This window comes from Canis lupus, chromosome 4, assembly GCF_011100685.1.
Source record: "Canis lupus familiaris isolate Mischka breed German Shepherd chromosome 4, alternate assembly UU_Cfam_GSD_1.0, whole genome shotgun sequence".
Taxonomy (NCBI): domain Eukaryota; kingdom Metazoa; phylum Chordata; class Mammalia; order Carnivora; family Canidae; genus Canis; species Canis lupus.
Genome location: NC_049225.1, coordinates 25,768,470 through 25,781,222, shown reverse-complemented (window position 1 = coordinate 25,781,222; position 12,753 = coordinate 25,768,470). Strand labels below are relative to the sequence as shown.

General features: G+C 35.3%; 1 protein-coding gene and 1 non-coding gene across 10 annotated transcripts in view; one reads left to right on the top strand and one right to left on the bottom strand.

Moving 5' to 3' along the window:
* Positions 1-479: 479 nt before the first annotated feature.
* The window catches only part of ADK (adenosine kinase), a 508,004-nt gene continuing 495,730 nt past the window's right edge, over positions 480-12,753 (bottom strand). For 7 of the 9 annotated variants that reach the window (XM_038534415.1, XM_038534420.1, XM_038534417.1 and 4 more), the window contains one exon: positions 1,043-1,348. In XM_038534415.1, the coding sequence (XP_038390343.1) occupies positions 1,224-1,348 (125 nt within the window). In that variant the 3' untranslated portion in view covers positions 1,043-1,223. Of the gene's footprint in view, positions 1,349-12,753 lie in introns of all 9 variants that reach the window. The other 2 variants (XM_038534413.1, XM_038534418.1) reach the window with 1 other exon arrangement.
* LOC119871668 lies at positions 4,080-4,183 on the top strand. Its single transcript, XR_005358742.1, has one exon. It is a non-coding gene; the product is annotated as a U6 spliceosomal RNA (small nuclear RNA).

Genomic DNA, 12,753 nt, shown 5'->3' with positions numbered 1-12,753 from the left:
GGAAAGAATCTCGAGCAGACTCTGCATGGAGCTTGATGTGGGGCTCAATGCTGGGCTTGATCTCACAACCCTGAGATCACGACCCAAACCGAAACCAAGAGTCTCACACTTAACCAACTGAGCCATCGAGGCATCTCATCTTTTTCTTACTCAAGAATAATATTTATAATGATAAAAATAGCAGGTACTTATTAAGCACTTACTAGGCATGTAGCTAGCATTATATACTTGGTATTCTCTCTTAAGTCATCTCAACGATCTTGTATTATCCCATTTTATAGAAGGGAAGATAAAAGAGGTTGAGTAATTTGCCCCAGGGTATATAAAGATAATTAAATCAGACTCCAGAGGTTCTATTATGCAATTCTGTCTCCCTAAAACAGTGACTCATTGCCTCAAATACTAAGTTATTTTTCAATGTATTATGTTGTTCTATCACCATCAATGAATTAGATATCATTTCAGGGCCCAATATTAAATAATGATCTTATTTCTTTAGTTTATTGAGCACAGGGCAAAGACAGAAAAAAATTCCCATATGACAAGTTTTTTATTTGTATCAAATCACAGAGTATCATAGGTAAATATAAGATTATAATTTGAATATCATAATTTGGCAAACTATTTAATTATCCAAAGTTTATTACATGTTTGAGTATGTGCTAAAGAGATTATTTGGCATAACTTGGCAAGATATATATTTCCGTACCTTATTTGACCATTTATTATTTATATATGTGGTATACATATATGTATGTATACATATACACACATACATATATACATACACACAATTCTAAATTAAATATACTTGTATAAAAAGCTAAAGATTGATGTGTTAGCATTAATTCCTGTTTAAAAATCTATTATATTAAATTGCATCTGCATTCAAAGCAGAAATGTAAAAAAACTGATCAATTTGCTAAATACACATGAATTTACAAAGTAATTGAAAATGAAATAAAAATTTCCATTGAAATGCTGTATTCCTGTTTAATCAACATTTAAGTAGCACTATCAAACTACGGAAATAGACATTATTTTTTTAGGTTGTTGAGAGAATAAAGATTCTACTGAGCATTACTATACTCCCTAAATTAAGAATGAATATTATTATAGTAGGAAAAGATGGCAGATAATTTTCTTCTTTATTAATATGGGAATTCTCAGGAAGCAATCAGAGCACTATCTGTACTCCTGGGCTTGGGTTTCCTGCTTTTCTGTCAGTGGAAGTCTGGCTTCTCAGGAAAAGTACAGCCAGTCCGCCTAATTATGACGCTTGCTGCATAGTGACCAGCACGGATGCATTCAGTCAGGGGCTTGTCAGAGACCAGTTGAGACAGAAAACCTGAAACACAGACAAAAGGGAAGAACATGAATATTGTGTAACGGCATCAGAAATATCATACTGAGGCCAAAAAAAGGTCTATGTACCTATCCCTTTCTTCAGTGTTGATATTAAATGTTAAACCTCAAGTGTTAGAAAGTTCTTCCTCCAAACATCATGAGCTTCCCCAATATATATTTTTAAAGATTTTATTCGTTTATTTATGAGAGACACACACAGAGAGAGGCAAGAGACATAGGCAGAGGGAGAAGCAGGCTACCCACGGTAAGCCTCATGCAGGACTTGATCCTAGGACCCCGGGATCACAACCTGAGCCAAAGGGAGACACTCAACCACTGAGCCACCCAGGCATCCCATTCCCTCAATATTTCTTTTAAGAGCTCAAGTTGGGACAGGACCACTCACCATCAGTCATTTTAATCTTTGTACACCTAAAACATCACCACACTTTCCTTCAGTTTTGAGATAAAGAGGTTCTGAGTAGGAAGTACTGGCCAAATAATATTACCTTGGGTTTTTACAGTTGAGACAGTATTATTTATCCCTCTCTCCATCTCTCTGGATTCCTTATGTGCTGTTATTCCTAGCATATTGCTTTTGGACAAAATTCTATCATCTGGATGTCTCTCCAAGTACAGATTTAAGAACTGAAGAGTTACAAAGGATCTTACATCTCCCTTTTACTCCCAGAAGCAACAGTGAAATGATTTCTATAGTCAAACACCATGGACCAACTTGACATTAAAATAAGTGTGATAAAGCAGAAAATAGTGTTGAGGATTTCTATTTTTGACCAAGAGGAAATAAAAAGAGCCACATTTACCCTTTCTCCAGAAACAACTAAAATAAGGACAAAATATATGAAACAAAGATTTTCAAATACTGTAAAAGATCCATGAAAGAAGGGAAATAAACGGGATAAACTGTAAAACTGATGTACTTTTCCCCTTAGAGAGTTACCAGGCTACAACACAAGGAGCAACATCCTAGGCAGAGCTCGACAGTCTCACTGAGTTGAAAAGGTAGATTTAGGAGTCTAAGTAGAACAAAATTAAACATGTAGGCAGAATGATCAGTAAAAAAAGAGACAAGACATAAATTACCAGTATTAGGAGTAAGAGAGGTGATGTCACTATAGAATCTATATACACTAAAAGAATAATAAAGAAACACTAACAACTTTATGCCAATAGATTTGTCAAGTTAGATGAATTGGACAAATTCCTGGAAAGACACAAACTATCAAAGCTAAAGCTCAGAAAGAAACAGATAGCCTGATTAGCCTGGTATCTATTAAATATATTTATTCTATACTTAAAAAGCTTCCCATAAAGACAATTCCAGGTCCAGATGGTGTCACTGGTGAATTCTACCAACTATTTATGGAGTAAAAATAATATCAATGCGGGATCCCTGGGTGGCACAGTGGTTTGGCGCCTGCCTTTGGCCCAGGGCGCGATCCTGGAGACCCAGGGATCGAATCCCACGTCGGGCTCCCGGTGCATGGAGCCTGCTTCTCCCTTTGCCTGAGTCTCTGCCTCTCTCTCTCTCTCTCTGTGACTATCATAAATAAATTTAAAAAAAATTAAAAAAAAATAATATCAATGCTATACAGTAACCTCTTCAGAAAATTGAAAACTGAAAATACTTCCCAAATTATTCCTTGAGGCCAGTATTACTCTGATACAAAAAAATGCAAATATTTTAAAGAAAATTTTAGCAAATCAAATCCAATAGTATATTAAAAAAGATAAAAAAAGAGAGATAATAAATTATTATCAAGTGGGGTTTATTCTAGGAATGCAAGGTTGGCTTAACATCTGAAAATTAATCAGTGTAATTTACTATAAATAACAAAACCATAAGATCACTTAATATAAAGAAAATGCATTTGGCAAAATTCAACATACATTTCTTTCTTTTTTTTTTTTTAAAGACTGTATTTATTTATTCATGAGAGACAGACAGAGAGATAGAGAGAGAGAGAGAGAGGCAGAGACACAGGCAGAGAGAGGCAGACTCCATGCAGGGAGCCCGATGTGGGACTTGATCCCAGGTCTCCAGGATCTCGCTCTGGGCCTGAAGGCGGCGCTAAACCACTGAGCCACCCGGGCTGCCCTCAACATACATTTCTAATGACAATTTTCAGCAACCTAGAATAGAAAGGAACTTCTTCAACCTGATAAAGGGCATTAAGGGAGGGACACCTGGGTGGCTCAGTGATTGAGCTTCTGCCTTTGGCTCAGGGTGTGATCCTGGAATCTCTGGATCGAGTCTTACATCAGGCTCCCTGCGTGGAGCCTGCTTCTCCCTCTGCCTGTGTCTCTGCCTCTCTCTCTCTGTGTCTTTCATGAATGAATAAGTAAAAATGTTTAAAAAAAAAAAAGGGCACTAAGGGAAAAAACTTGACAGTTAAAACGGTGTATAATGTGGGATGCCTGGGTGGCTCAGTGGTTGAGTGCCTGCCTTTGGCTCAGGCGTGATCCTGGGGTCCTGGGATTGAGTCCCACATTGGTCTTCCTGAATGGAGCCTGCTTCTCTCTCTGCCTATATCTCTCCCTCTCTCTCGCTGTGTCTCTCATGAATAAATAAACTTTTAAAAAATGGTGGATGATGTAATGTATTCCCCTTAAGATCAAGAACAAGAGAAAAAATGTTTGTTCTTAAAATTGTACTGGACACTTTAGCCAGTGCAATAAGGCAAACAAAATAAATAAATAAAAAGTATCAATTGCTCACTTTGGTAGCACATATACTAAAAATTGGAATAATATAGAGAAGATTAGCATGGCCCTTGCACAAGGATGACAAATTTGTGAAGTGCCTCATATTTAAAAAAAGGGCATCAAGATGGAGAAAGAGGTAAAGCTGTCTTTATTTGCAGATGGCATGATTGTCTATAGTTTTCAATAGCTCCCCCACCACCCCAAGACATCTGGCAATGTCTGGTAATTTTTGGTGTTCACAACTGGGGCAGAGGGTGCTACTGGCATCTAATGAGTAGAGTGATGGATGCTGCTAAATATCTTACAATGTCTATGATCTGAGATTGAGAAATTACTGGTCTTTAGAGAATATCCTACAGATTCTAGAAAAAAGTTACTAGAACAAGGACGTGATTTTGGTGAAGTTGCAGGATACAAAAATCAACTGAATTTCCATACTATATATACATCATGCTGTGTGTATATATAGTAACTGTATATACTAGCAACAGTTAGAAATTGATATTAAAAATATCTTTTACCACACTGTCAAATATGTGTAATACTTGATAAAAGTATTAGACCTGCACACTGAAGATGACAAAACAATGCTGAAAAAAGTAAAAGAAACCTACAAAAATGGAGAGATATCAAGTGTTCACAGATCAGAAGATTCAATATTGTTAATAGCTCTAAGAAAATTTTCAATGGATTTAATGTAATACCAATCAAGTCCCAGCAGGCTTTTCTTATAGAAACTGACAAGCTGATTCTAATATTTATGTGTAAATGCAAAAGACTAAGATTAGCCAAATACACCTTTGAAAAACAAGACTACCTGAGTTAAAACTTATTGTAGGGCAGCTGGGGTGGCTCAGTGGTTTAGCACCACCTTCAGCCCAGGGAGTGATCCTGGAGACACAGGATCGAGTCCCACGTCAGGCTCCCTGCATGGAGCCTGCTTCTCCCTCTGCCCGTGTCTCTGCTCCACCCCCCCATCTCTCATGATAAATAAATCTTAAAAAAAAAACCTACTGAAGAACTAAAATAATCAAGACACTATGCTATGGCATAAAGAGAGCCCAGAAATAAACCTATTGTCAATTAATTTTTGACAAAAGTATCAAAGTAATCCAGTGGAGAAAAGATAATCTTTCAAACAAATGGTATTAGAACAGCTGGATGGCATATTTGAAAAAGCAAACACAGTTTGGCTGAAAGTTAATAGAACAGACTTCAACCCTTACCTCATATCACCTACAAAAATGTACTTGAAATGGATCTAGACTTAAATGTAAGAGCTAAAACTATAAAATTCTGAGAAGAAAACAGAAAATCTTAATGATTTTGAATTTGCCAAAAATCTTTTAAGTAAGACTTAAAAAGTACAAGCTTTTCTAAAGGAAAAAAATAACTGGACTCTGCCAAATTAAATACATCTACACTTCAATAACAAGAAACAACCCATTTAAAAATGGGTTCAAAAGTGCTGAAACTAATATTTTAGCAGAAAAGGTAAACAAATGCCAAATAAACTCATGAAAAGATGTTCAACACCATTAGTCATTAGGAAATGTAAATTTAAATCACAATCAGATACTACTGTCAACCCATTAGAATGGCTAAAATTAAGAAGACTAACCAATACAAGTGTTGACAAGGGTGTGGGTCATTTGGAACTCTCATCTGATAGTGGGAACATAAAATGATAATACCACTTTGAAAACTGTATGTCAGTGTCTTAAAAACATACATTTACCATATAATTCAGTTATTCTAGTTCTAGGCATTTAACTCAAAGTAAATGAAAGCATACATTCACCCCAAAGATTTGTAGTGAATGTTCACAGCAGCTTTATTTGTAATAGCCCCAAACCAGAAATGACCCAAATGTGGAAAAGAGGCAGGAAGGCAGGATTGCAAAAGTGCATAGGAGTAGTGGATATGTCTACCGTGCTGGTTTCATGGATGTATGACTATACAATGGTAAAACTGTACACTTTAAATGGTAAAATTGTACACTTTAAATATGTGCAGTTCATTGTATATCAGTTATAGTACAATAAAACTGTAAAAGGGGAAAAAGTGTTGTAGTTACAAATAAGACAGTTCAAGGACAGAAGAATCTGGGGCTACTTTCCCTCGAAGGGAAACGTGAACTACTTAGCAGTACGCACATACTCAGAAGAACAAATAATGAGAAACTGTTCTGTAGCCAGACTTCCCTGGCCCTGGCAGCCTGATGGGGGTGAAGATTAATTGAGAAGCTGTGGTATAATGACCTGCAGAGAACATTATAAGAGATTTACATCTTCTCTTCTCTACCATTCTGACCACACAAGCTTTTTCCCTGTCAGATTTGGGGAATGCTCTGTATCTAGTAAAATAAGTATTCCCAACCAAAGAATAAAATTAATTTGGTTAATGGAGTGATATATTTTGAAGACATTTGCTTAGAATGTGAAATCACTCCCTCAAGAGGTTTAGTAAGAGTATTTTATCATTGAGTTTTCAGGTAACAGTCAAAGGTCAATATTAACTTTCAGCCAAACTGTGAGACTAAAAATGCTCAGCCCACACAGTGAATGGAGCAGACGCCAAATTCAGACTCAGATCAGCTTACAATGGAAACACATCTATGAGAAGCCTTATAAGCAACATCTGTTTTCCTCATTCCTTCTGGTATGATCTTTGTGAGAAAAAGAAAAGCTTATGTTTATGAAATATTTTTGTGAAGCATAAGTACCAGCATCCTTTTTCTAAGAGAAGAGCTAGCTGATGACTGAAGTGAAGTACTCTGAAGAGACATTTGCTTTGACAAGTGGCAAGCCTGAATGCAGAAAAAAGCTAAGACCTTTGCCCCAGGTGAATAACAATTTTTAATAATCTATCTTAAAAGTTTTGTAAAAGTGGTTTAAACAAAGGGAGGTTATATTTTAAGAATCATAAAGAATCCCATGATAACATGAATAAACATTCTAAGGTTAATTCTTTATTGTGTAAAAAATATATAACCTAATTTACCATTTTAACCATTTTTAAGTGAACAATTTATAGCATTAAGATCATTTTACAAAGTTGTGTAATTACCGCTTCTATCGATTTCCAGAACTTTTTCATCACTTCAACAGAAACTCTATATTCTTTAAACAATACCTTTCTATTCCTCTACACTTCTGGCCCCTGGCAACTGCTACTCTATTTCCTGTCTCTATGAATTTGCCTGTTCTAGGTACCTCATGTAAGGAGGATCACACAATATTTGTCCTTTTGTGTCTGGCTTATTTGACTTACTAGAAATGTTTCCCAAAACAATTTTTTTAAGTTAGAATTTTTAATTATTAGCTGACCTAAAGTGTATTTTAAATAAAACCCTTTATTTGGAAATAATTTCAAATTTATAGAAAAGTCGCAAGAATTAAAATAATGTGAAAAATACCCACATATCCTTTACCCAGATGCACTTACTGTTAACATTTTGCTCCTTTTGTGCACATATACTCTCTCTTTTATACAGGTTTTGTCCTGAACTATTTGAGATCAAGTTGCATGTATCATTCCTCTTTACTTCTAAATACAATGTTTCTTTCCTGAGAATAAGGCTATTCTCTTACATAATCAGTTATTAACTTTAGTAACACTGTTAGAATACTGTTGTCTAATCCATATCCCAGTTTTATCAATGTTCGTTATAGCACTTTTTCTCCTTCTAGGATAGAATGTAATGTAGGATTTGTTATGTTTTTGGTCTTTTATTAATATTGAGCATTTCCTCGGACTTTCTTTGACTTTTGTGACAGGGACATTTTTGAAGCATATAGTCTTTCCCTACTTCCTATTTAACAGAGTGATTCTCATTTTGGGTTTGTCTATTTCCTTGTGATTTTAAAAAAAATACAGTTTATTTATTTATTTTATTCATGAGAGACACAGAGAGAGGCAGACACAAAGGCAGAGGGGAAAGCAGGCTCCACACGGGAAGCCTGATGTGGGACTCGATCTCAGGATCCCGGGATCATGACCTGAGCTGAAGGCAGATGCCCAACCACTGAGCCACCCAGGTGTCCTGATCTTCCTCTATTTTTAAAAGGTATTTGCATTTTGGGGATATTATTCTAATAAAGTATTTTTTAGGTATGTATTTAATATATACAAATGCTATGACAGCATGGAAACAAAGTGATTATTCACAGCTTAGTCAATGAATGTGGTGAATTTTAAAGAGTGTGGTTAGCACACACTATAGCAGATAAGTATGGCTTACAGATACATATCAAAAAAGAAGTTTGCTTTCTTTTAGTAAAGATTTTAGGTCTATCAGGAGTTCAACAAGAAAAATCTTAAATGACTGACTTGGCATATGTGTTCTACATGAAAAAGTTCCCTAGGAACCCTCTTTTCTTGATGGTTCTTTTCCTGTTCTTATGGTCCTCATCAATACATTATGTTGAAATCGAAGGGTAACGGTCTGCATATATGCCTTTCAACATAGTCAAGAGAACAGAAACAGAAGGTATAACACTGGAGAACAAGAAACATCAACATAGGTTTCCAGTCAGGAACTCATATGCTGAGCCAGTTGTTGCCTTTCTACTTTGGTTCCTTTTCTGTGGGATCTGTGTAACTCCTTTCTAATCCTTCTGCTGATAGGCTTATCCCACAGCTCCTCTGACTTTTCTGAAATTTAGGTCATGTCATGGACCTTAGGTCTCAAGCTGTTGAGGCAGATGGTGGGTTAAGGCTTCTCACTGACAATGAATTTGGTTCCTAGGGCTAGTACTGGCTAGCTCTGAATCTTGAAACAATCACAGATCCAGAACTATCAGAATGAACCTCTGTCCCTTAGCGATTAGTATAGCTTATTACCTTCTGGTTTCTTTTTTTTAAAGACTTTATTTACTTATCTGACAGAGAGAGAGAGAGAGAGAGAGAAAGAAAGAGAGAGAAAGAGCATGAGCGCACAAGCTGTGGGAGCAGCAGGAAGAGGAAGAGGGAGAAGCAGGCTTCCCACTGAGCAGGAAGCCTTATGCGGAACTTGATCCCAGGACTCTGGGGTCATGACTTGAGCTAAAGGCAGACACTTAAGTGGCTGAGCCACTCAGGCACCCTACCTTCTGGTTACTTTCATTTGGGTTTTTCTTTTACTGATGTTAAGGAGAGTGATCAATTTTAGGATAACTGAATGTAGTATCTGTGATGAGACCTGAAACATGTTTAAAACTGTGCAGAGAGGAGGAGCTAGGCTAGTTTCCTCAAAGCACAGAGAGGTGGAATGGCTGGTGTGGGCAAATGGCAATATAATTTCCTGACTTAATTTGTCCATTTTATGTAGTTACTGTATAAGTGATATACTACTTAGAATTTTCTCAGTGTCATTTACAGAAAAGTAAGAAATATTGTCAGTAGGTATGAAAGCCTTAATCAATGCACTTAAGAGCTAGGGATATTTTAGAAGGAAATGAACAAAGTCTGTAAGTCAATTTTTCTTTTCCATATATAGTTCCTTCTCCAATAGTTTTCATGGTGGGCAGAACTAAAAGTCCAGTAGGCTCCATTATTGTTCATTCAAATTCACAACAAAAAGAATGACTAAGCTTTTCTGGTTGTCATCAAGAAAGCTGTGCCACACAGACTTTATGAGCTTGAAAGAATTAAGGTGTTTTGTCATTGTTGTTTTGATTACTGATTCAGTTTCATTGCTAGTAATCGGTCTGTTCAAATTTTTGATTTATTCCTGATTTAGTTTTGGAAGGTTATATGTTTCCAGGAATTCATCCATTTGCTCTAGGTTATAAAAAATGGCATATAAAATTTCATAATATTCTCTTATAATCCTTTGTATTTCTGTGGTGTTAGTTGTTGTTTCATTTCGATTTTTGCGTCCTCTTTCTTTTTTCCTTGATGAGTCTAGCTAAGAGTTAGTTTATCAACTTTGTTGATTTTTTCAAGGAACAAGCTTCTAATTTCATTATCTGTTCAATTGTTTTTTAAGTCTCTATTTCATTTATTTCTGCTGTAATCTTTATTATGTCCTTTTTTCTACTGGCTTTGGGCTTTGTTTCTTTCTTTTCTAGTTTCTTTAGGTATAAGGTTAGGTTGTTTATTTGAGATTTTTCTTGGTTCTTGAGGTAGGCCTGTATTGCTATAATCTTCTCTCTTAGAACAGCTTTTGCTGTATCCCCAAAATTTTAGACCATCGTGTTTTCATTTTTCACCATGTATTTTTTTAATTTCCTCTTTGATTTCTTGGTTGACCCATTCATTGTTTAGTAGCATGTTATTTACTTCATGTATTTGTTTTCTTTCCAGATTTTTCTTGTGTTTAATAAAGAAAAGGTAAATAAGTAGAAAGGAATCTGAGCATAACACTAAAAAAAAAAAAAAAAAAAAAAAGCCATCAAACTACAAGGGAAGAGAGCAAGAAAAGAAGAAAGGAACAGAGAGGAACTACAAAAACAACCAGAAAATAAGTAACAAAGTGGCAATAAGTACATATCTATCAATAATTACTGTAAATGAAAATGGACTAAATGCTCTGATCAAAATACAGGGTGACTGAATGGATGAAATAAATCAGACCTAACTATATGCTGCCAACAAGAGACTCACTTTAGACATAAAAACACATGCAGATTGGAACTGAAAGGATGGAAAAACACCATGCAAATGGAAGCAAAAAGAAAGCTGCAGTAGCAATACTTACATTGGTCAAAATAGACTCTATCTATCTATCTATCTATCTATCTATCTATCTATCTATCTATCTATCTATCTATCTATCTATTATCTATCTATCTATCTATCTATCTATCTATCTATCTATCTAACTATCATCCATCTATCTTTTAAGTAGGTTCCATACTCAACATGGAGCCTGATGTGGGGCTGAGATCAAGACCTGAGCTGAGATAAAGAGTCACTCAACTGACCGAGTCACCCAGGTCTCCCTGGACAAAACTGACTTTAAAACAAAGACTGTAAAAGCAAGAGACAGAGAAGGACAATACACAATAATAAAGGAAACAATTTGGCAAGAAGAACAATAGTAAATATCTATGCACCCCAAACAGGAGTTTATCCTTGCTATTTATACCTAAATACATAAAGCAACTACAAAGGAAGAAACTGACAATAATATAGTAACAGTAGGGGACTTTAACATCCTACTTACATCAATGGATAGATTGAGACAGAAAAATCAACAAGGAAATAGTGGTTTTGAATGACACATTAGACCAGATGGATGTAACATATATACAGAACATTCCATTCAAAAACAATAGAATACACATGCTTTTCAAGAGCACATGGAACATTCTCCAGAATAGATCACACTTTAGGCCACAAAACAAGTCTCAATAAATATAAAAGGATCAAAATCATATCATACATCTTTTATGAACACAATGGAAGAATGAAATTTAATAATTCACCTTTTACAAGTGTTAGCATCTTGTATTATTCTCAAATTGTTTCTCTAATGATCCTGCATAAGTACATATCATTGATTATCTCTTTATTTCTTACATAGTCCCGAAACTCTTTTATATATGGTAGACTACATTATGTATATGGAGAGTAAAACATTTGAAAGAAGTTACAGAGTATATATAATTTTCTTTAAAAATCACATTTTAGGCTAAATTTAAATTCTTATACATTTAGAAAGGATAGTACTTCGTTTACCTGATAATATAAACAAATGCATATGTGTTTGAAGTAGTTTTTCAGCCATATAATTTTTCTAAGCCATATAATTTAAACATCAGAGAAAACTAACAATGTGAAATAGAGTAATATCTCAGGTACAAGACTTGAAGCAATAGCAGTTGCCATGGTCATGGATATTACACTTTCAATGACCACTCCTTAGGACTTTACTTAGAGCCTGTCTAATTCAAGAAAGCAAGGGAAATTTTTTTCCTGATTGTAAAAATAATAACCAATAAATATAGGACAAAACAGTAGAATTAAGAAGTACATAAAACACACATAGTCCCATTATAGAGAGTAATCAGTCTATTTAACCAACCGAGCCACCTAGGCATTCAATAATCAGTTCTATTTAATACACCATGGAGATCTTAAGAGCAATAAGACTAAGAAAAAAAAAATAGTATAAAAAATGAAATAAATTTGCTAATTTTAGTTAAGAGAACTGTATATAGAAAACTCCAAATAATCTATAAATTGTTGGACTTAGGAGACTCTACTCTGGAAAAATTACTGGATATAAGAGAAATATACAAAAGTCTATATATATATATAATTATTATTTTTAAAGATTTTATTTATTTATTCATGAGAGAGAGAGAGAGAGAGAGAGGTAGAGACACAGGCAGAGGGAGAAGCAGGCTCCATGCAGGGAGCCTGACGTGGGACTCGATCCCAGGACTCCAGGATCACGCCCTGGGCCGAAGGCAGGCACCAAACTGCTGAGCCACCCAGGGATCCCATATATATATATATCACAAAACAAAATGTCAGCAAAGGTTGATCCTAAAATCTGTAAGAAAAACAAAGAAGCAACAATAGCCAAACATTTCTACTGAAGAAAAATAAAGACTTGCTTCACCAGATCCAACACTTATTTACTTATTTTTTTAAAGATTTTATTTATTTTTCCATGAGAGACACACAGAGAGAGGCAGAGACATAGGCAGAAGGAGAAACAGGTTCCCCTAGAGGAGCCTGATATGG